The 25,547-nt window shown below is 37.0% G+C and overlaps 1 protein-coding gene across 1 annotated transcript; it reads left to right on the top strand.

Moving 5' to 3' along the window:
* Positions 1–9,233: 9,233 nt before the first annotated feature.
* LOC146320508 (G-protein coupled receptor-associated protein LMBRD2B-like) lies at positions 9,234–24,981 on the top strand. The gene is given in 18 exon segments (XM_084728782.1): positions 9,234–9,377; positions 11,164–11,381; positions 13,855–13,964; positions 15,956–16,054; positions 16,434–16,601; positions 16,758–16,968; positions 17,633–17,707; positions 17,810–17,914; positions 18,016–18,199; positions 19,970–20,151; positions 20,259–20,392; positions 20,624–20,729; positions 21,251–21,348; positions 22,876–22,979; positions 23,167–23,213; positions 23,349–23,475; positions 23,982–24,075; positions 24,219–24,981. Coding segments are annotated over 17 exon segments (2,082 nt in total). The 5' UTR covers positions 9,234–9,377; positions 11,164–11,207; the 3' UTR covers positions 24,283–24,981.
* Positions 24,982–25,547: the final 566 nt, after the last annotated feature.

The raw sequence follows: 25,547 nt of genomic DNA, 5'->3' as shown, positions 1-25,547 counted from the left end.
TCTCTAGACTATTGATAGATTTTAAATTGGTTAAATTCTCAATGGCAATTCATTGATTAATGATTAATCATTAACATTCTTACTCCAAACCTGTGCTGCTGCACTGTTTTGTTTTGCATCCATATGTCATGGTTTTCATCAGCCTGTTTGTGATCAGATAACCTTATTAGCTACAAAAATGCAGATGAAAAGTTTGGATATTAATATTGGATATTATTTTAAAAGTAATGGAGTAGATTACATAGTGTAATGCATAAGTACAAGTAAATGTACAGACATAAAAGTAACCAAAGAACTACTTTATTACAGTAATATGAGTAGTAGTTGTATAATTAAGAGTTACCAACTGTGCATAATGACCGTTTTCAATACTTTCAGTATATCTGGTTGCCAATTCTTTTACTTGTCACAGACTATTTTTACATGGTGGTTTTGCTACTTTTGCTTAAGTAAAATACATGAATAGACCTTTTTCCCATGTTATTTCATGTCAGTCTCTGCTTCTGCTAGATTTTGAATGGTTGCTATTTAAATATCTGATTGTCTTGCAATGTGCAGTGTTAATTACTTTGATCAGGTTTACATGTGTGTCTTTGCTACTTACTGTAAGTGAGACTGATGAGTTATCTTATGTGAATTAGAAACTAAGCTCTACTCTGTCCTATTAGCAGCAAAGCTTGGATATCACCAAGCTTTGATACAAGGTCTGAGTTTCCCAAATAATCAGTGCCCTGTGGTGCCAAGGGGATCGACCAGAAACCTGATCTGAGTCTTTCTTTTAAGGATATTAAAATATGACACCCTTCTTTTTTGTGTCGTAAACAACTCACCAGAGGAGCCCATTTCTCTGTAAACAGAAGATTAAAGTGATTAATGACAAGATAATAACAATAGAATACAAAAGCATAAAGGAGAGACAGATAGTATCTCACCTTATCACAGCTTCGTTTCAGTCTCAGGGGTCTGAACTCTCAGACGAATTACTGGCAAGTTTTTTTTTGTTTTTGTTTTTTTCCCCACTTCTTCTTGTATTCAAGTATGATTGTTGTTTTCCTCAAATGAATGACCTTCCTCGGTGAGAGCATGACTGCATGAACTCCTGTCAGATTTTAAGTATAACAGCCAGAAAAAGAATCTGACTCAACACCATAATCATCATCATCATCACCATCAGCAGCATACAGGCATTATGTGCAATGGCGTCAGTTGACATCATGTTATGTTTGTGCAATTTGTTGCCATTATTGGTTAGTTGGACAATATGAGACACATTTGCTTACAGTACTTTTTTCCAATTTGCCATTTTTTTTATTGAAGCCCATTTCCGCCAATGTGATGAAAGAAACATTATGTACGTCATTATAATAAGAAACTGCCTTAAAACTTGACGAGGTCACTCAGCAGAGTGCAGATCTCCACCAGGCAGCAGATGGTGAAGCACCTACTGCAGTGCCACCACAACAGCCAGATGCAATCAGCAGAGGTTTGCAGCATTAACATTAACATGACCTCCACATACATTGTCCTGAGCTGAAACACGATTTCAGACCGAAGCAGTTGTTGATTGTTTGCGGTCCCTAGCGGCCGGTTAAGAAGAAAAAGAAGTGAACTGTCAATGGTGGTATAAAACAGAGCAGTCAAAAAAGAGAATTACTCGTGGTTGTATGTCTCCACCAACCAGTCAAGTTACGCTTTACACCAAGACTTATATAATGTCTGCAGTGAGGACTTTATCACTATATTGACCTGTAACTCTGAAGGAATTTAATAAAAGGTCAAAATGGAGGTTATCACTATCACCATGTGTGATTTCAGTGAATCATTTCCATGTTGTCTTCACTCAGAGACTATTTTTACAGAGGAGTCAGAGGACTGATAGTGAGCTTAACATTATGATGTCACAATGAAACTGACCTTTGGATAGAAAGGTCTGGATTTTCTATTTTCTATCTTTCTATAGAAAATGTCATCACCTTAACATTTATCCTATTAGATATTTATGTGGAATTTTGTCATAATTAGTGGATTGACTCTTGAATCATGGCCAAAAATGTGTTCAGTGAGGTCACTTTGACCACAAAAATCTAATCAGTTCATTTCTGAGTCCAAATGGACATCTGTGCCAAGTTTGAAGAAACTGCCTCACAATATCGTGTTTTACAAGAATGAGGTGACCTGAAAACAACCTGTAGCTACAACTACAAAAAAAAAGGTTGGAGGATTTTCAAAAATTTTGAATCACAGCATACAGTTATGAACATACACCAAAAAAGGATGATTGGTCCAGTATTATTCAAAATAAGCTCTGGACACGATACAGTTCTCTTAATCACGCCCGTATGCACACACACACACACACACATGCACACACACATTCTATCCACCCTGTCTCAAAACAATGAGAAACTTTCCCAAAATAATAAGTTTAGATAAGTCATCATTTTGAGATAAGTACATTGTTATTTTGCCAAAATGTCTTATTATTTTGAGATACTAATTATAATGAGGAGGTTTCTTAATGACCCACAGGATCTTTTTTACATCACATTAGCAGAAATGGGTCTCCATAGTTTTTATATCCTGAAATTATATATAAAATTAGTCATAAATATAAGTAAATTTACAAGACAAATGATCATACAGCTGGATCCACATCTCTCTAAATGTGAGTGAACGAAAAAAAAAACACTATAAACTTCATGAAGGTAGGATATATTGCAGGACTGTTTTATAAGACCGCATTAATTTTACCTTGGTGTACAGAATTAACCGTCAAATGAACTTATCGCTGCCCAGTTTCCATTCCCCTGCTATGCAATCATGTGTAAGAACAAATTCATTACCTCCATCTAGTGGTGGCACTGTGCAAGAAGAAACCTACTATAAACTGAGTTCAGTCACTCTGTCTGCCAAACATGCAAGTTAATATTAACAGCGACAATTTTAGAGCTAGTTAATGATGACAAAAACTGGATCACAGTGAACTATTTTAATAAATGACTCCCACATACACACTTTCCTGGTGCATGCTCACGTCTCCTCTCATAGGCCACAGATGTACATAATCCAGTTAATTGGAGACAATAGTGCATCTGACTCTCTTTAAGTTTAAATTGTTAGAAGTCTAATGATTTAAGAAAAAACAGGAATACTATATAAATGAGGTACTAAAGTTCACTCACACAGGTTTATCAATGATAATACTGAGGATATAACTGGGGCATGAGAGCCTGAATGGTTACACAGATTACTACAGTAATCCGAGAGATAGAAGGGGTTAAGGTGAGAATGTAGGCTGACAGATGGCCTCCCTAAGCACCTGTCGATGCAGCCAGGTTTTATCTGTACAGTAACTGTTTGGATCAGAGCAATTAGCCGAACGATGCAGAAATGAAGCGGCAGAGAAACAGAGAGGAGTTAATGTGACCAACACAAACACTGGGAATGGACTACTGACCTCCACTGAGCTTCATTATGTAGACTGCAGATTTATTTGCTTATCGATGTGAACCCTAAACAGATTTATAAACCAGATGGAGTTGACAGATGATCTTCTTGAGGACTGGCCAGAATCTCTGGACATTTTTGGCTCAGTTTGGTTGGATGCTCTGGGTGTGTCCAGAGTGGACTGGTCTGTTTGTCTGCATCTTGTAGAACACATGTGTCTGGATCTGCTGGGCCAGATGGATGTTTTACTGGAACACCGAGCTGTGTGCTTCAATGTACTGGGCCCTCTGTACGCTGACGACCCGTACGTGTGGATGTTCCTACACAACTGAAATGGACTGAAGATGGTTTTCTTCCTTTATTGTTTTTGTTCTGCTTATTTCCCTCAAACATTTTTCAACTTTGCTGGCTGGAAAGCATTTGAAATTCGAGGTAAATCCAAAAGCTACCCATTACAACCAATGGAGTGCTGATGTCCGCTCAATCTTTTCAAGTTACCTCTGCTTGAACACACAATCAACATTAGAGAGTGACAAGAAAGGTGACAGCACAGGCATCAAGACACTGCCCCTTTTTGAGTTTTTTTTTTTTTAGGGAAAATGTAGACTAAAGCAGCTCACCTTAAAAGCCTCAACGTTCCAAAATTTTTGACACATTATGGATTAATTCAGTGGATGTTTCATTGAAGGACTGGATTGCTTGTTTATAAAGCAGATCTATTGTATTGCTGTCATGTTACATCGTTGTTGAACCATGTTAGCTGTGCTGCAGTCGGTCTCTCTGTGTCAAGCTTACAGACACATCCAGGGCTGCTCTGTCACTTTGTGTCTGACAGAAGTGAGGATGAAATAAAACAATTTTATCACATGGAGACCAGTCTGTCTGTCCGTCTGTTCAGACAATATATGGACATGATGTTACTGAAGTATTCAGATCCTTTACTAATGCAAAGGTACTAATATCACACTGTAAAAAATACTTCACTACAAGTAAAAGTCCTACATTCACAAAACCTTAGTGAAGTAAAAGTATGGAAATATAATCAGATAAATATACTTCAAGTAAAAGTAGTCATATTGCAGTAAAATGTTCCCTGTCAGTGTTATTATGTCTGATGTTTCCGGATTAATATTATTGCTTTAATGTTACTGCTGTTTACTGCTGCAGCTGTTTAAGCTCATTTTAATGACTTTATAGGCCACTGTTGGCTAGTTTAATCTACAGCAATGCATCATGGTCTATAAGACCATCAAATGTGTGTCACTGTAAAAAAAACCCAAAAAACTCTAAAATAGGGATGTGCACGATTAAAGGTTGCCATTCTCGCTAGTCGGCACCAGAAATACTACTCATTTAAACTATTTATCAATATTTCATTCATGCAGTGTCAGTTAACTGTCGCCTCTAAGATGTTATACAGCCGCCCGCCACTAGTCGGTGCTGCGGCTCCATCAGACTGCAGCCTCTCTCACCCTGCGCTGCAAGAGCATTTATGCTCAGGCAACTCCTGCTGTTTAGTTATATCAGCAGAGGACAGACGACAGCTCCCAAAACCAGTGCGGTTTGCCAGTGGTTCCAGCTAGAAAATGTAAATAACGCTGAATGTAGTCTGTGAGAGTATAAACTGGTATATAACCACTGGACTGGAGCAACATGTGACACGGGCATCAACCTGTAAGCAGAGCAGCAGCTGCTGCTGTTAGCGCTGCTAGTGTGTGTAGCAGGCTGCAGCTAACATCAGCTCCGGGTCTTTCACTGCAGACACTGGGATCCTCTTCGGTCTGAAAAGGTGAAGCATTCAGTGAGTTGTTGTCATTTTTTTGTAGGTTAATGTGTAGTGTTTGCATTGCACGGCGCAAAGTGGCATTTCAGTGTCATTCAAAGTACAATTAGGCGATTAGACTGTAATTAACGCACAGTGCCCTGTAAATACGCACAGTATATTTCAGACAGTGTTTAACATTATAAATTAATAAATTATGGTCAATTTTAACTACTTTCTGGGTGTTTTCTTACTGTTTGACTAGTTGACTAGTCTTCATAAAATTTTGCATTTAATCGAGAGGGAAATTAGTCGCCAGGAACATCTTTGCTCTAAAAAGTAAGAAAATAGCCTTTTTCAGCTTTGTGGATTAAAAAGTCCAGTATTTGCCTCTGGGATAAATTGTAGAAGCATAAAGTTGGATAAAATGAAACTCAAGTGAAGTACAAAGTAAGTACAGTGTGTGATGTACATGTGCTTATTCAGTCCACCACTGATCACAACTCTGAAATATTGAATTTTAAATCAATTAACTGACTAATTACCAGGCAGCAGACCCAAAGTTCGGTGTTATGTATTAGTATTTTCTACATTTTAAAATTCCTATTCATGTTAATGTCAACATTCACATATCTGTGGCTAGTAAACAAAATATTCTATTCAGTAAATATTGTTTTGATTGTACCTCATTCTGCTCTGTATAAATCTTATTCTTTGACTGACAGATGGAGCAAACTGGGGAGGGAGGACTGTAGTGGAAGCACTTGCGTGTGACTGTGTGGCAAATGGTTTTCATGGCTGTCTGGTCAGTTAGGACGGCCCCTTAGCAGAATTTAGCTTAGGCCCCAGCGGAAGTCAAGACCAGCTCTGTATAAAAGTTAAATCAGTGTGTGTGCTTGCCTGTATATCTGTGTGTTGGCATGCTAGCCTGCTCCATTTAGCAGTGTGTGACAATATATTTTTTTGTGTGTGACTAGCTTTTGTCTCTTGCTAGCAACCATGAGGCCTGAGGACCAAGTGCTGAAGCAGCTCAGGTCACCACAGACCCCCAAAAGGTAAGACAATACAAGCTATCATATCACTGAGCGATATTGTGGCTTTTATTTTTTCAGATCAAGGTCAGTTTTTATGGTGATGTCTAGAGGGGAACCCCAGACCCACGAAAATCTCAAACCTTAAAGGGATAGTTCATCCAAAAATGAAAATTCAGTCATTACCGAGACACCCTCATGCCGATTGAAGGTCGGGTCTAGTTTTTTATGCACAAAACACTGCTGGAGTTTCAAAGGAAAACAGTGTTGCAGAATCCCCCAAACAATGGAAGTAAGAAGTGTTTTCTGGACTAAGAAAATAAACCCAACTCTCAGTCGGCGTGAGGTTGAGTGGAAAATCACGGAATTTTCATTTTTGGGCGAACTATCCCTTTGACATTGATCTATGGAGAGTTTATCAAATCAAGGGATCCCCTCTGGACATGAGCAGGAGGAGCTGCAGCAGAGGGAGGTCAATGTTCTATTAAAGCTCAGGTTTGTTTCTGACGTTTTATGATGAACTTTACTAGAAAAAATAAACATTTTAAGAGTCAGAACTGCTGTTTGTTTTTGTTGTCATATAGTGATGTCAGTTGGGGTTGTTTTGGTCAGAACTTTGGCATATCAAATCACTGATCTTTGCTTTCTACATCTTTGCCCTTATTTCCCTTGGCTGTCTGTAAACTACAGGTTATACTGTATGTAGGGATGGATGATATGGATTTTTTTTCAGCTGATGTGATAATTACCTGCTTCACATGACTAATATCAATAAGATAACCAATGATTTCATATGTTTATATATCAACTCTGACTCTTCAAATCTTCATTTATTTTTTCACCAAATATTTAACAAGCATACTTTTACTTTTATAGAACATTTTACTGAAGAATTCAAATGAAAAACTTGGACATCATCTGTCAGATCAGACATTTTTACAGATGATATTTATCAGCTAATATTTCCCAATACTGATATAGACTGACATATTGTGATAGGCCAATATCAGTCAATAATTAATCAGTACTGATATTTATTGTGCATCCCTAGTTATATGAACTTATTTTGAAAATACAAAAATGTGAAATTATTGCTTATCGTATCAATATCCGCCTGTCACACGTGGCTCATGCTTTGTACAGAATTTCTTTCAAATGTAGCCATCATAAACATTTTTACTTTGAGTTAATTAGGTTATTGACACTAATGTTACAACAGTGCTCCTGATATGAATAAATAAGGAGGATAAACAGAATCAATAGCCAGCAAAACTAGGTAAGATGAGCAACATTGACAGAACGTGTCAGCAGCATGTAAAGTTTTTGTGATTCGGCTCCTTAGTTTAACGTTTATTTGAATAACAAACTTAGTGGGGCGATTTCATTCAGAGACCTGATGAATATACAGTAAACTATTGTTAGCTAATATTTTATATAATATGTTAATTTTATGTTTTTAATTATTATTTTTTTTTATCAGTAAGTCAACAAGGATTTACAAAATCATGTGAAATGTATGTTGATTACATCTGTTGACCAGCTACCAAAGCTGTTTCGCCCCCTGAATGTGTGCACGCCCTTTAATGTTTGTAAACAAGAAACCTGTTTTTATGTTGTATGTATTACTATACATGCCCAATTATTTAGTGACTAATTCCTGTTTATTATTCCACTGCAGGGAAGAAGACTTCAGCCCAGGAAGAAAACCTGTTCCACTGTTTTGGTTCAAATTCCAGTCCAGGGTTTTTATTCATTTTCACTTTTATAGGAGCAATATGTAGGACTTGCACATGCAAAAATGAGAACTGTTGTTGTAAAAATTCTTTGTTTAAATAGTGAGAGTTGCTAGTTCTCTGAAGAATTACCAAGACGATCTCTTTACTACATGCAGCATGAAGTGACGACTCAAGCAGTGTTCTCTGAAGGTCTTTCACAGTGTCTTGCCTTGTATGCAAAAACAACAGTTGCTGATTCCATGACAATGTTGATTCAATCATTTCCTCTTCAGATGTTAACAATGTGTAAGCACAGTGACTTTTCTGAGTACAAAGATCCATTGATTTTACTCTCAAACTTACAGTTATCTTCCTTCCTTACAACTGAGAGACAAAGAATCCCATAATCAATACACCGAATCGTTTATCTTTCACACTGCAGCCCAAATAGTGAGTTATTGACATAGATAGTCTATTAAATAGGTTGAAATCCTATTTAATATACAACCTATGGTTGAAGTGAATTGTCTCCACCAGCTTCCACCTCCCCAGACTCTGGGAGCAAAGTGAAACACTGCAGGAGCGCAGGACGATGACAACGTGGTCAACTGACAATAACAAGTGAGGATGAGTCCTCCACTGTCAGTTGATCAGCTGTTTATAACTCTGTCAGTTGATGTAAAGTTCAGCCTGTTACCCTGAAAATAAAAGCCCACTGCTCTGAAAATACATTTTGTTCAGTTTAACTGTTCATCTACATCTTCTACAATATTATTACTGATTTCTGATTAATGTAAAAGTTCTGATTGTTAAAAAATGCATGTGCTGTTTTTTGTTTTTTTTTTCTCATTGAATCAAATGATCAGAAAGATTGACCACTCCTTCCTTCGAAGGGCAACTTTGGAACTTTTCATGTGTTTATCCAGTCAGTACTGATGGTAAATGCAGTCAGTTGGAGCAATAAATTTTTAGTTTAATTACATTTTTTAGTTTTTATTTTAGTTTTTTTATTCATTTTCATTTCATTTCATTTCTCCGTGAACTGATTTGATTGTTTGTATGCTTAATTTCTAAAATAATTAGTAACGAAGCTGCCAAACAATTGTATTGAAGTAAAAATAGAAATAGAAAGTGACGTGAAAATAAAAGACTTAAAAGTACAAGCATCTCACGTTTGTACTTGTACACGCTTAAGTACAATACTTGAGTGTAAAGTAATTTGTTTCGTCTCTGGTTTGCGCCTACAATACCCAGAACTCCGCGGGCCACAGAGAGAGAGCACGTTGTACGGCCGTTACGTAATGTAGTTTCAAAGGTAGTGTACGTTTTGTCTTGACTCCACGTCTGAGGAGCACGACGTGCCAAGAAGTTCCGACGGTTCGCCGGTTTACAAGCTTCAGCCGGACAGAAGAAACTGAAAAGGTGAGAGTTTGTGTTGGTTTACTGTGGCTGTTTGCTCTCCGTTTAAATCTGAACCGACGATCAACAATACGAGACCACAGTACTGTGAGTTGCTGTTTATGTTTAGAAATCAAACATGACAGAATAAACGAAAATAATTAGTGGTCACCAGATTTCAGTCACTGGCAGAAAAATGTTAAATAATTCAGAATTAAAATCAATAGGCTTTTCTTACCGTCGTGTCATCGTCACAGTAAACATGAAGTCTGCATGAATTGTCACAGTTGTATACAAACAAAATTACACAACCTACTTCTACTGTCATTATGTGTTTATTATAATATACAGATCACAGTCTACAAATGTACAAAACAATTCGGTATTTTGGCACTGAACAACAATATACTATTTTGCTTTTACAAATAGAAGATTTTGGCAGTGCTTTAGCACTTGGGTTTCACTAATACTGTTTTAAGGCAGAAGTCTGATACAGATTAATTTGTACTGAAGCTGCTGCTTAACAACATTTTCTACAATAAGTATCACTTGTTTGTTCAGACTGCATTCTGGTCTGAAATTTGTGACTGCTGTGTGCTTGACATCCATGTTTTCTTTTTCTAACAAAAATTAATGAAAGGGCACTAAGAATACAAGTGTATTGATTTGTTTTAAACCAGAGCACTATTTACAGAATGATTAGCTGTAATGCAGCCTAAAGTATATGTGATTTGCAGTAAATGGTATAAAACATGCAAAACCACTGGTATGGCAGGGTTCAGTCTTAATGTGTTTGCCTGGTTTGGGCAGATGGTCAGAAATCTCCTTGCCCCAAGTCAATTTTTACTTGCCCCTGCACAAATTGACTGTTGTCATTGGGCTGCAACATCTATTAAAAATTCAAAAAAATGGTAGGGCTGCAACAATGAATTGCTTAATCAATTATTACTACATTATTAAATTAATGTCCAACTGTTTTGATACTTCATTTATCACTTTGAGTAAATTTCTAAGAAAAAAAAGTCAGAAATGTTTACTTCTATGACAGTAAACTGGTTATCTTATGGTTGTGAGAAAAACATTACACTAGAGATCCTCATCCTGGGCTGGCATTGATCGATGTTTTTCACCATTTTCTGACAATTTGAAACAAACAACTATTAATTGATTAATCAAGAAAATAATCAACCAGTGAATCCACTAAAAAATATAATCGTTGCAGCCCTGGAAAATGATCAAAATGTCCTTCCCAGTTTTTCAAAGTGCAACATGTCTTTAAATGTCTCATTTTGTCTGTCTGAAACCCAAAGATATCCAGTGTAAAATTGGAAATCGCCATATTTGAGAGACTGAAATCAGAATTTTCTGCCATTTTGCATGAAACGTTACCTTAAAAATGTATTGATTATCAAAATAGTTTAATTCTTTGTACCACTTGCCCCTTTTGGCAAGTGAGTTACCTGATTTACTTGCCTGACATGGCACTTTCCTTGCCTTGCCCAGGCAAGCAGGAAATCCTTATCCTTAAGCCTTGACTGGTGTGGTCTCTTAACTCTCTAAACGGCCAAATATCTGTCTTCTTTTTATTTTTCCTCTTATCAACTTTTCTTATTTCATTTCCCCCTGCTCTCTTCCTTCTTACCCCAGTGCTGTGTCGTGTGTGTTTTGCCTTCAGTGTTCAGGTCAGGCTGTTTCTCTTTGTTATCCAGCAGATAACAGCTGATATCTGTTTGCAGTTTGTCCAATAAGGTCCTCTTTTCACCCTCTCTCTCTCTCTCTCTGTGTTTATCTCTCCTGCTCCCTCTTCCAGTCTGTCATCATGACCTCTTGACGTCTGTCTGCTCATTCATCACTATGAGTGGTGCTGTGTTGGGTGTGGTGGTCGTGCTTGTCTTCTTCTTGGCCCTCTACCTCCTCCAGTGTTATGGAGATCTTCGGAAGCAGCAACGGATGGTTCTCCTGGGGACGCTGTTGTCCTGGTACCTCTGCTTCCTCATCATTTTCATCCTGCCATTCGATGTCAGCACGGTATGAAACTACTGCAGCTCTTTAAAGTGTGCTGACTTTTTTTTTTGCCTCAATAACCATTAGGGATAATTGTTACTGAGGACAATAGTTAAAATATCATAGAATCGCATATTTCAGTATCTACCCTGATCTAACAGAGTTTATTTTATTTTGTCATTTTTATTTTATTTCATTAAAAGACTGACTGCCGCTTTGTTTTACTATTGTACATATAGAATTCAATGCCAAAGTCACACAATGCCAGTTTTTGTGCACAGGCTGAGATCATACTTGACTACTTTTCTTTCATTAAAGACGGAATTGAGAAGCACTTTGTGTGAAGGAAAGACCAAAAAGGACTAAAAACAGATGTATTTTTATTGTTTGATAAAGACAGTTTTTTCAAGTTGTTGATTTTCTCAGGATAATAATAATAATATTAATAATAATAATAATAATAATAATAATAATGATAATAATAATAATAATGATAATAATAATAATCATAATAATGATAATCTGTATTTATATAGCACTTTTCTTAAAGTTACAAAGTGCTTTACAGTAAATAAAAAATATGAGTAGCCAAAAACAAAGAAAGAAACAGCAAGTAAAACAACACAAAATAAAAGCAAATGCAGGTAAAAATGCATAAGGTAAAAGGAACCAAATAGAGACATCACAAGTACAGGGATAAAATAAAGGAAGGTTCTGAGCAAAGATTTAAAAGAAGCTAATGAAGTAGCCTGTCTGATCTCGATAGGGAGACTGTTCCAAAGCCTAGGGGCTCTGACCGCAAACGCCCGGTCACCTTTAGACATGAGCCAGGATCTGGGGACAACCAGGAGAGCTGCATCCATAATAAGGGATCAAAAGGTCCTTCAAGTAATTTGGAGCAAGGCCGTTCAATGCTTTAAAAGTTAAAAACAGAATTTTAAAATCAATATGAAATAAAACCAGGAGCCAGTGTAGGTTAGCTAGCACCGGAATAATATGTCCAAATCTTTTTGTGCCTGTTAAAATTCGAGCAGCAGCGTTTTGTACTAGTTGGAGACAATGGATGGAGCTCAGGTTGATGCCAGCATGAAGTGCACTGCACTAATCTAATCGAGGAAAAATAAAAGCGTGAATAATTTTGTGCAAATCGGTAGGGGACCTTATCTTTGCTATTTTTTTTTTTGAGCTGATAGGAGCAAGACTGGACAACACTTTTAACATGAGCCTCAAAACCAAGGTCCACATCAAAAATTATGCCAAGATTTTTTACTGTCTAACATTTTGATTGAGAGAGCCAAGTTTACTGAAAGGTAGGCTCATGGGGTGGATTTGACCCACTATTAAGACCTCCGATTTATCATCATTAAGTTTTAAAAAAAATTTGGGACAACATTTTATATCATTGAGGCAAGCATGAAGATTATCTAAAGCACTGGAGTTACTGGATTGAAGGGGGATGTATAACTGTGTATTATCCGCATAACAGTGATGGGCGATACCATGGTTTTGAATGATCTGGCTCAGAGGGAGCATGTAGATTGAAAACAGCAGAGGGCCGAGGATGGACCCTTGCGGAACACCACAGTTAACCTGAGTGACAGAGGAACATACATTTGATACCATGACTGAACTGGTTCTATTAGAAAGCAGCAGTTGTAGGGCAGTTCCCTTAATACTAACCCAAGCTTCTAAACGGTGCAAAAGGATGGCGTGATCAATTGTGTTAAATGTGGCACTCAAATCTAAATGTTAAAATCACCCAGGATAAGCACTCTCTCATATTTAGATAGAACAATAGATAGGAGTTCAGAAAATTCAGAAATAAAATTGTTATATCCTGGTGGTCTATAGACTAAAATACATACAAGAGGAGTAGGACCAGTGATAATAAAGCTTAAAACCTCAAAAGAAACAAAGTTCCCAAAAGAAACAAGAGGGCACTTAAAACATTTCTTATAAACGACTGTTAATCCACCACCACTTTCAGAGGGACGAGGGAGATGAAAATGCTTAAAATCTGGGGGAGTAGCCTCTATTACAGCAGCAGAGTCTGCTGAGGTCAGCCAGGTCTCAGTCACCATAAAAAAGTCAAAATTGTTATGTGACAATCATATCATTAATTATGAAAGACTTATTGCAAAGTATAGCCAGACGTAGTCAGATTGCTGGAGCATTAAGAACTGTATGGAATATGTTGTGCGTTAAAATACGAGCACCCAGCCTGCTAGGGCGGATGCAGTCCTTTAAATAAAAAGACTGACGGTTCCAGAAGAGGTTAAAATTGTCAATAAAAACCATGTTTTGCACTGTGCAAAAAAAACAGGATCAACAGGAAGTGAGTTTGTGTGTTTTTGACAATGATGAGTGATATTTTTGTGTTCATTTATGCTGCTCTTACCTCTGGTGTCTTATTTGTACCATTGTAATGTAATGAATAGGTTTTTTCATGCCTTTCATGGAGTGTTTGTCTGACTGTCTGTTTAAACTTCTCTTTTAGACCATCTACAAGCAGTGTCTTCTTGACAATGCAAACCACTCCACACCTGTAACTCCAGCAGGAGGCTTTAATCAGACAGATGACAACTTCTCTGTTTATCCAACTGTCAGGTAGGTTAATATCATATATACATACAGTGCTTAACAAATTTATTAGACCACCTGTCGTAAAAACAAGAAAACAAATATTTTAGAAATCTTTCAAAAATATATTTGAAACTAAAAATGTTATTGTTATTTATTTGGCCAATAGCAAAGTTCTTTTTCCAGACATAATATCCAAAAAACTTAATATTTTGTATGTTGTATATAACAGCTTGCATTCTTGCTGGCATTGTTTTTATGTACTTTTTGACAGTCTCTTTTGTTATTGAGTTCCAAATAGTTTCTAGCATAGACTTTCTTTAGATGAAAGTTTTGTGCGATCAATCTTTGAACCTACTAAATTTCAGATCTGTTCAATAGGATTCAAATCTGGACTTTGACTTGGTTAGTCCATCAGTTCCAGTACTCCAGATTCCTTTTTCTTGGTCAAATAGTCTCTGCACAACAATATGAATGTGTGTGTGTATATGTACACACACACACACACATACATTCATATTGTTTTGGCTGAGTTGATATTGAACAATATGTATCAACAAACAACATCCAAGCAGCACATGAGTCGAACAGTTTTAATCTAAACATCAAATACTAACACTTCTAAATCCAAGCTGTGTGGTTTTCAGTCTCATTTCTTGATCTCTCAGTTCTTAAAGGGATGCTTTGGAGTTTTTTGTGAAATGAGTTGTATGATGTACTTATCAATAGTCAGTGTCATTGCTTTCAATAAATAGCAGGTGGCACTGCCCCAGCTTGGAGAAGCAGAGAGGAGCACCAGCACACAAACTAAGGAATGAACCACTGTGGATGTTGGTCAGCAGCAAAATTTATTTCAGCCACTTAAAAAAGATCCACCTAAAAAAATCTGTATCACTTTAAGTGTATGTTATATTTATATTTAGAATATTTTCACCACTCAACTTTACCATCAGATACACTTTTCTCACAGAAAAAAGCTGAGGTTATATAAGCCAAATATTGCTGTCACCATCTCCTTTGGCAATGGTAATTTTATCTCACATAACATGGGTGCTGCTGGTCTACTGCTGCCTCATCCGATAAGTGAATTAGTGTTATTGTGTGACTTTGGTGAATTTGCACTAACCCTTTAAAACACCAGTGTCACACAGTAACACAAACAAGCTAAGCAATGGGGGCAGTGATAGAACAGCAACTCCTATATTCTGGGGATTAAAGTTATATATAACGGCAGTTTCCCATCAGAAAGGGCTGCCTGACAGTAACGTAAAGCTGTGAATTCTAAATGTAGCATTCACTTAAACTGATGTTGCTTTTTGTTTTAGACAGGATTTGTTTTAAGTGGTTAAAATACACTGCTGACCCTGTCCAGAGCGGTACATTGTTTAACTTCTGTGCTGGTACTCATCTCTGCTTCTCCAAACATGGGGCATATCATCTACTGAAGGTAAAATACTAACTATGGATAAATACCTCATACAATGATGAATGAATGACCTGACCTGTGTTCAGTGTAGAACTCAGTTTGAATGTGTTTGCAGATCGGGGTGGATAACACTTCCAATAATGAGTATACAATATTGACTTAGCAGGCTGGGTCTGTCACGTATATCTTATGGTGCTTAGCCTCACAGATAGTACTGATATCACTTGACCAATATTTGATATTCATGTCTGATGTTTCTACCTCCACCCCGGTAGAATGAAGCTGAATGAAATTCCAGCGGTTTGTGGAAAGAAATTATTTTATAAACAATTTTCCGGTGCTGCAAACAGTCCACCACTGAATCTGGGTCTACTTAGTTTTAAAAAATCCTCACAATTTCTTCACCATGAAGTAATATCAGTGAAAACTAACTGCGCGATTTGAACATTTAAACTTTGGCGACACCAAGTGTTAGTATTCAAAACAACACTGTGTTAGACTGCTGTACACATCAGTGCAATTCAATGTGCATTTAATGACACTGTATGTATCTATATGCATAAGCTTACATTTTTCTGTGTGTGTGTTACAGTGTACCAGAGGCCTGTGGGAAACCATGGAGTTATATCCCCGATGGCATTCTACCGGTGTTCTGGAAAGTTGTATACTGGACTTCCCAGTTCCTTACTTGGTATGATCTTATCAGACATGCAAGATAAAAAGCAAAAGCTGAAAATCAAGAAGCACAAATAGAAAGTAATAACAATAATATGTGGAAAAATATTACTAAAAGTGTAAAAGTATGTTATTTACAAGAAAGAGCTGTACAGTTCTGTATAGGAATGTGCAAATTGTTCCCCAAGAAATGTGCAAACCTTCATACAAATATGTGCTAGATAGTAATATGAAAAAAATGCCATGCAAAAAGAATGTGTGTAAATGTAATGCAATGATAGGTGATGTTGACAGCTGCTTGTTACATGTTGTATTTTGGTATATTGAATCTGTTCTTGTGTGTGTGTGTGTGTGTGTGTGTGTGTGTGTGTGTGTGTGTGTGTGTGTGTGTACAGGCTGCTGTTGCCCTTCATGAAGTCTTACGCTAGCTCAGGAGCTTTCTCCACAGTTAAAAAGATTGAAACAGCTGTCACTGAAAATGCAATCTATTATGGCACCTACCTCCTTATCTTCATCTCTCTGCTCATTTATGTGGCTGTTCACCCAGAGTGGCAGCTCTCATGGTAGGTCAAATCCAAGAAATATTATACTACTAATGGGAGTAAACGATGCTGAACAAAAAGAAAAAAGAAATAATTTACAGCTCTGGTGAGTGGACTAAAGTTATGTTTTCAAAGCTGGTATGTCAGTTATTGATTTTCTTTGTAAAACCTGTGAAGGGGACAGTTCCACACCATCGGCATTACAGCTGCCAACACCTGGGGCCTCTTCCTTCTGGTGCTGTTGCTAGGCTATGGCCTGGTAGAAATCCCGCGTTCTTATTGGCTCTCATCTTCCCATGGTAACCTGCTCTACAAGACCTACTTCAATACAGCAAAAATGGCTACAGAGAAGGCATCAGCTGAGGAGAACCTGGCAGATGTGATGGAGGTGAAGTTTGATAAACACTTTTTAAGGGAACAGATTCCAGCAGATGCTAAACCTGAAAGGGTTTTGATCAGACTTTGCATGTGGAAATTTTTTTTTTGTACCCATGTCAAGGCAATTCTGCAATTCCACAAGACAAAAATTCTTTTCAGTATTGTCAGACCATTATTAATGGTACATAAAACAGAGGTTCATTCATACTGTGCACACAGAGAGAAGCTGTCCACTTCTTTTATGCCTTGGAGCCGTCTCACGGTCAAATTTTAGAGCTAGATTTGTCTTCTCATTTTCCTCCCAGCAGTGGCAAACAAAAGTGAAAGTTATTGTAACAGAGATCCTTTCATTTTTTTCAGTTAAAAAATTACAAGCACTCAAAACATTTCTTAACTCCTTCTCCCTCCAGAGACAGACATTCTCTAATTTATGTGTGTGAGAATTAAAAGACAAGAGCTTCTCACAGAAAAGGGGAATTCTTTGGTCAAAGGTCACACTGCACACTGAAGATCAAGCTGACCTGCACACACAGAGCTGGGACAGGAATCACACTTTAACAAACACATATAGTTAATATATAAAATTAAAGAAGCAAACGAGAAAAATATGAACAGTAAATACAGAATTTCCACCACAACATATAAAGATAAAAAAAATATGTTCTTGTTATCAGGATGTGGCAGCCGTCCATGAATCCGTCAGGCACAACCGCCGTCTTAGGAAGTGTGTGGACACCATTTTGACAAAGGTGAGAAATACATGAGACAAATTCACAATTTACTTTTTTGTGTGTAAAACCAACATTTAATGTTGCATTTAGAGTCATCATGTAAGTGCCATCTTGTTTCAGTGTCCCACCCAGTACCGAGAAGAGATGGAGAGAAATGTGGAGAGCTCTGGTGGTGAACAGAATGCCCTTCCCACCAAAAAATACCTAATTAATCTGCATGAAAAAGTAATTTTTGTTCTTAATATTTTGAATATTGTACTGTTACTTTAAAGGAAATAATGGTAAATTATGACAGCACATGTAAATAATAATTGTGTGTGTTTCAGGTGATCACTGCAGTGCAGAGATGCAATCAGAGACGGGTTCAGTGGTCCATCTTGTTAGATGAAGCCTTTCATCTACAAGATGTAGCTAAAAGCCAGACCAGCACAGTTCGACAGTTCGTCCACAGTTTAGACTCAGAACAAAACCACAGCTGGATCCAGAAGTTCATTTACACTCCTACTGTGGGTGAGTTCAGTCAGTAACACAATCTCGAATTTACAAATGGAAAGTTAGCACATTTTGATTACAAAATTTTGGTTCCTATGATTGAAATGTAGTTGAGAAAATCAAGTCTCATAAACAAAAAAGAAAAACTAAGAGACAAACTTCTTGGACTTTAAATATCCTGCTAGTGTTTCTTTGACTTCTTAAAAGATATAATTTCTACCACTGGACAAATTTCTCATCAACACTGGCTCCAAGGGATCTGTAATTCTGCTTATTTTTCATTTTAGTCATTCAGGTCTTCTAGAAAGAACAAATGTAGACACAGATTTCCAGATAAATGCTCTTAAAGGTTGTATGTGCAACTTTTAAAAAGCAGACATCATTTTCACATTGCTGCTGTTACTTTGGTATAATTAAAGTAAATAAATGAGACCATGACCAAGATGACTGGTCACTTCTACCTCCTGGTATTCAACAGCTATTCATTTTGCAAGTGTTCCTTTGCATTAAGACCTCGTTTCCCATTACCCCCTTGTTTCTTCTTGTCCATATTCACCAAAATATCTGGATGCTTTAGCTTTGTTTGCTCTGGAAGAACAGCACCATCTTCCTGTGAAGGACCGTATGGCAATCTATTGCATTTCCCTCCAAATCTGACTGAAAATGCAGAGTAAAGGTTGAGACTTCTTAGAGATAACCTGATTATTTATATGTATTTTACTAATGTAGCTAATGTAACTGTCCTATGGCCCTTATTTTATAAGCTCTGCATTGAAGTATTACTTTTTTGGACATTTTGGTTATCAAATAGTTTGATAATTGCTATGCAACGTCCTAATGTATCCCCTGATTTCCATTATTCAGATGAATTAGTGGTGTGGGTATCACTACTTTGAAAAGCTGCTAAACATAAAATAATTGTATTAGTCTCTGTTCTGAGTTTTAGTGATGTTAAAGTGCTGTTTCAAAGATTTTTCTACCCAGTCAAAAACATAAACTCTATAAAATGACAACAAGGGTCAATAAGTCTTGCCTAATATTGAGTTGTACAGACAGCCATTGAAAAAAGCTCACAATTACTTTTTCCTCTGGTGAAATAATGCTATAAATGTATGGCATTATAGTACGTAGCCCATAGAGGGCACTAAAAGAACAGCCTGTGAACCATATAAAAAGATAGGAAACTACAAATAGTCATTACAGCAGTGATTAACATTAAGTGAAAATATATAAAATACAATAATATTCTGCCAGTTTTAAAAAACAAATGAAACGCCATGCCCCAAAATGTATGAAAAACCAAATTTGCATATGATCAATGAATTCAATGAATTTCATTGAGGCAATATATACCAAAAATGTATGAGTACAAAAAGCTAACAAGATGCAGTCCTTCTCTGAGACTCAGGTGTGAATAAACCAACACACTTTTGCAACAGACTCCAGTACTTCAGTTATTTGGCCTGTTGGGGATCAGATAGATCTAACTGTCAAACAGAAGTGGCATGTATAAGGGTGAATAGGCATATCCAATTTTACCGGATTGAGGAATATTAATATATTAAAACAAGTGACAGTAAAATATTGATGTATAAAACTGTATAATTAAACTCTCTGGGATACCTAGGATGCTTTAGAATAGCATGATGTTTAATACTCTGTTAATTTATAAAAGACAGTGAATGCATATGTGATTCATCTGTGAACTTACATGAGTAACTGAAATGTCAGTTTGATTGTTCCTCCAACGTTTGTACTCATACTTGGGTGTGTTTGTGTCCTTCTCAGAGTGGTACTGGGAGTGTGTGTTCAGGCAGAGTTTCTACAGGCTGCTGGCAGTCGTCCTGTGTCTGCTCTCGGTGGCAGTAGTCTGGTCCGAGTGCACTTTCTCCAGCACACGCCCCGTCCTCTCCCTCTTTGCTGTGTTCGTTCGCATGTCTGAAAAACAACACAACTACATTTGTATCGAGGTAGGCACAGATTCAGCGTTCAGCATTCAGAGTTTTGACTTGTTACTTGGGAACATTATTGAACGAGCTAACCTGCCTCCTTTTTCTGTTCTGTTTCTCTCCACCAGATGGTGTGCTTTGTCAGCATCCTCTTCCTCTGTGTGTGTGTCTACTCCACAGTCTTCAAGATACGAGTTTTCGACTACTATTACCTAGTGCCACATCACCAGACTGATGCTTACAGCCTGCTGTTCAGTGGCATGTAGGTTCCTCATGACAGCCTTCCGCCTTCTAAATCAGTAGTCTTTTTCAAATTTATATTTATTTCACATTACAGGTTTAAGAGGCACAGTGTTCTTAAACACTTGTTGTTGTTTTTTTAACAATAAGTTGTATTGTAGGGCCCAATTTGAAAAGAAGAAGCAAAGTTCAATGTGTTTTCCTCCCATTGTATGATGGTATCAGGTTGCCTCTCTTTGTTTTTTGCTCTCAGGTTGTTTTGTCGTCTGACTCCTCCTTTGTGCCTCAACTTTCTGGGCCTGATTCACATGGACTCTGCCATCTCACACCAGGACAGAATACAGACGTCCTACACCTCTGTAGGTCCCACACAAACATGCGCATACTGTCAAAGACAACTATAAGCATTTTTGACTCTCCAAAGAATAAACCTCTATGAATTTTGATTTTAACCACAAGAATCTGTAATACATACATTTAGATTTTCTAATGTCTATGAATGTTTTAACTTTTTTTTTTTTTTTTTACAGTGATCTGCAAGGTAAACTTAGTGTATTTGTTGATGGAGTCTGGTGCCTTTGACAGAAGTGATAATGACTGTTTCTGGTTAATCAAAAGGGGATCCTTTCCAAAATGTTGTCAGACGCATAGAATAATAATCTGAGCCTGTCAGAGGCAAATTTTGCTGCTGGGATTTAAAAATGGCTGTGGTTGCAGAAACATTACTAATACTGCTCATGCAGCGGCGCACTGCACCAGTCAGACCTTTCAGAAAATGTTAATGTATATGATCACTAAAAGATATGCAGAAATGTCTAAATCTCCTTGTGTTTAAATCAAATGGAGCAATGCATTATTCCCCTTGCTGTGTCTCTGTCAGATCATGGGCTCCATGCGTGTGCTGTCTTTCATATCTGATTGGTTCTACATTTATTATCCCATGCTCGTCTTGCTGATCTGCATTGCCACTTTTTACAGGTAAGCCGTTAGCAACTAAAAACTTCTTTCATCTATCTATCAACATCAATAAAGGTAATTATTGACTATAATCAATAAATTGCTAATATATTAGCATATATCTTTCCATAAATGTGTATATCAGTATCTGCCTTTAAAATCCAACATCAGTGGCTGTAATTCTTATATCATGGTATTATCAATGGTGAATTAGCTGGATTTAGCTGTGTGTCTTCATGGCAGAGGCAGGGGCTTGAGTCACATGACTTGACTGAAGTCATAAATTTGAGGACTTGAAACTAACTTGACTAAAACAGATTAAAGACTCAACTTTGGCTTGGTATTCATGATGTGAGACTTGACTTAGATTTATAACAGATGACTCAAAAAGACTTGACTTTTTGAAAATAAAAATTTGCATTTTTCTTGGCAGACCGGCAAAAGGGCCAAAACATGAGACAGCTGTCATTGACGGCTAGTCCAAAAATGATCAAATTTAAAAAAACAGTCAAACTCAACTTCTCATGATCACTGTCTGTTAGGCCTGCGACTAACGATAACTTTTTTTGTCAAGTAATCTGTCAGTTATTTTACCGATAAATCAATTCATTGTTTGGCTGATAGAATTTCAGAAAATGGTGAAAAAATATTGATCAGTGTTTCCCAGAGATGACCCAAGATGATGTCCTCAGATGTCTTGTTTTGTCCACAACCCAGAGATATTCAGTTTACTGTCAGAGATGCTATTCATTTTCACATTTTAGAAGCTGGAATCAGACAACTGTGACCTTTTTCCTTAATTAATTTAATTAATAATCAAATAATAGTTGATTCATTGTTGCAGCTCTACTGTCTTTTATCTCATTTAAATGTGGAAACTGTGGGGTATCATGAGAATTTCACATGACTTGTGATGTGCTTGACCTGTGCAATGACTCGACTTGACTCGCTTGATTCTCATCACAGTAACTTGGGACTTGTTTGAGGCTTGAAGGTTAAGACTTGAGACTTGCATGTGACTCGTCAGGATGATGCTACAACATGGGTCGGGTTGGCTGAAACTATCATTACATATCAAACATAACATATCAAATTGTATGCGAGAATTAAATTGATATGCAGTTCATGAATTAATAAAGTTTCTTGCCATCAACCCAGCACTGACGGTAGTCCAACATGTTTCTGCATATATGATGTCAACAGACAAAACAACAAATGACCAAAATTTTCACAGACTTTCTAGGTTCACATGAATTTTCCCAGTCTGGACTTTGAGAATTAATGTTTTTGATTATTCCAACACCTCATGAATGCAGGACTGATGCAGTCTCATGTTTGTGTTAAGTGATTTATTATGCAGATATGTAACACTATTCTTAAAATATTGCATATTTCCTTTTAAATCCCCCCCTCTTTTGTTGGATCACAGATCAGTAATTCACAGGAAGAACTGGCTCTGAGAGCATTTTATCAATCAAATCTACTTCTTTATGTGGCACAAAGAGTATATGTTTAACAGTATATTTGTAATTGTGTGCATGCTTATAGCCTGGGTTCTCGCTGTTTGAACCTCCTGGGCATGCAGCAGTACATCACTGACAATGAGTTGACCTCTGACCTGGTCGATGAAGGCAGGACACTCATCAGAAGAGGTACTTTCATCACTCACAGTTTCTGATGTATCTGTTTAAAGGTGCTGTATTTATTTGGCTCTTTTATTGCCTTTATTCACTGGCTCACACTTTTACTTTTACTACTTACTACTTTTGTTTTACTATTTAATTCTTGTACCTTAATACAAAGTTGTTCTATATCTCATGATTTTTGTTTTGTTTGTAGAAAGAAGAAAAAGGCAGAAAGCTAAGGGTGGAGAAAATCGAGAATGGGTTAGAAAATCATATCCTACTAAAACATCTCAAACTTAATCAGTCTCTTAATATTTTCTGAGAGACTCTTTGGTTCCACTGGTTTCTGTTAAGCGTGTCAAGCTTTTTATGAGCATTTGTGGTTGACTGTTTCAGAGCTGGAGGGAGCGGAAAGGAGTCCAGTGGGATACTTGGCGGGCCAGAGCAGGTTACACTGAGTTAAAGGATGACCACAGCAGTGGTAGGAATTAAATAAAACTGACACTCACAACTACTGAAACTGGCATGACCATGACCAGACTGGGCTCGATTTCATTTGATGTAAATTTGTATTAGTTTAAGAGTTTGTTTATAGATATTTGGCACCAGACTCACCGCTCAGTGCAGGAAACTGAACACCTGCCATTTCAACCATAAGTCACCCCACCCATGCACGGTCGATAGAAACAGTGGGTCAGGTTGGATTACTTTGGACTATGCACCACCCATTAACTCTCCATTCCATGTTCCCATGGCAACTTATTTCTAGTTTGCTTCAGTGTTTTATCCCACATGCATAGTCAAACATCTACAAGTCACAGGAGGAGTTATTTAGGCAGCTTGGCACGCCCCAAGTTTGAGCATGAGTACTAGCAAAGAAGCTAAGTAGCATGTACTGTGTCTAATACACTGACTATGAATAAATTCCACATACAACTCCACTTCAAATAATCTGAACTATTCCTTTAACGTTTCGTGGGCTGCATGCTTACAGTACACTGTGTATACATTGCTCTCTGTCTTTCTCAGTCATAACACTCAGCAGAGGAGATGGGGAGATGGAGGAGCAGCAGAGAAGTTTACTTCAAGACAATTCCAGTGATAAAGAACCACCAAACACAAGGTATGTTAATGTTTTTGTTTTTGCAAAATTAATCAAACATAGTGTTAAATTGGAGCTAAATAACAATATGGTCCCGAGAACTTGATCTTGTGTTAAACAGATTTCCATAATCATTCATTCTGTCTGTGTGTCTGACACTGTAGATCCAGAGGAGGACGTTACCTGTCTCTGTCGCCCTCTTCGACAGGAATAGTTGACGATGTTTGACAGGAAGAAGACATGAATGTAAAGCAAAAAGCCACTGGAAAATTTAAAAAAAAAAAGGCTGAAAATGCATATATTCTTGAGGGACGTCTGAATAAAAAGGATTATTCAATATCTCAGGAACTAAGAAGGATGATGGTTTATCTGAGATATGGACATACAATCAGAAAATGGATAAAAAGTGAAATAAAATTTCTCAGTGGAGGGTTTTATACTGCTGATTTTTTAACTGGCTTATTCACTGAAAGAAATCACTAACTGTGAAAGGATATCATGCAGTCCAAAGCCTTACCCTGTTTGTGCACAGCCAACCCTTTTTACAATGTATTTTTGATAATATAGTGTATGGCAATAGGGTTTTACAAGCATAGATTGATGAATCAAAGACATGAACTTGCAGTGACTCAGGATTGGACATGATACATGTGGAAATGTATTGTTGTCTGAACATTTGACCATAGAGGTGATACATTTTTTTAAATAAAATAGCGCACTCTGTCTGAAACAAACCCCAGTGAAAACTGATTAATGTACTCAAAGGGTATACAACACCTAACTTATTTCTTGTTGGATATTTTGAATGTGAAATGACATGACTTGTTTGTATAATGTAATCTACAGCCAATTCATTTATATAAGAGTGTGTATGTTGTGTAATTGCATGTCTACCACAAAACATTAAAATACAATTGTTTTACCCATTCATGCAGTCTTCATTATTTGCATCATAAAATGTTTGTCATAAAAAGTTGTTGGGGCAAATGTATCAGAAGCTAGTTGAAAACTTTCAAGTTAAAGTAAGACTGAATAAAAGTAGACCTTTTAATGGCAGCCATATTCATATGAAATACTAGGGTAAACACAGGTATTACCAATAATACTAATTAAGGTTTCATTCCATTTAGTATATCAGAGCCTTTCCAGTGAGCCAACATGAACAATATCAGCTGTGAAAAAAAAAGGCCAGTTAAAATAGTGTGACATTGACATTTGACATTTTTGACCCTTTTCTTTTTATTTTTGTGTTATGTGTTGTTTTAACATAAATTACTAAAGTTTCTTTTTTGGTTTTTTTTTGTATTTTTGTTGACTTTATTTGATTCTATTTTAATCTGACTATAAAAGTCTGGGTCCATGCACAGTTGCCCATGCTGTCTTCCCATGTTCTGCGTAAATCTAAAATTTTACCAGTAGTTGACAGGTCAAACAATTAAATGCTTTTGGGTTTGAAATAATAATACCGACTGTAGCAGATATGCCATACTTTT

The sequence above is a fragment of the Lutjanus erythropterus genome, chromosome 10, assembly GCF_056507025.1.
Source record: "Lutjanus erythropterus isolate fLutEry1 chromosome 10, fLutEry1.hap2, whole genome shotgun sequence".
Classification (NCBI taxonomy): domain Eukaryota; kingdom Metazoa; phylum Chordata; class Actinopteri; order Lutjaniformes; family Lutjanidae; genus Lutjanus; species Lutjanus erythropterus.
This window is presented reverse-complemented; position numbering and strand designations above follow the sequence as displayed.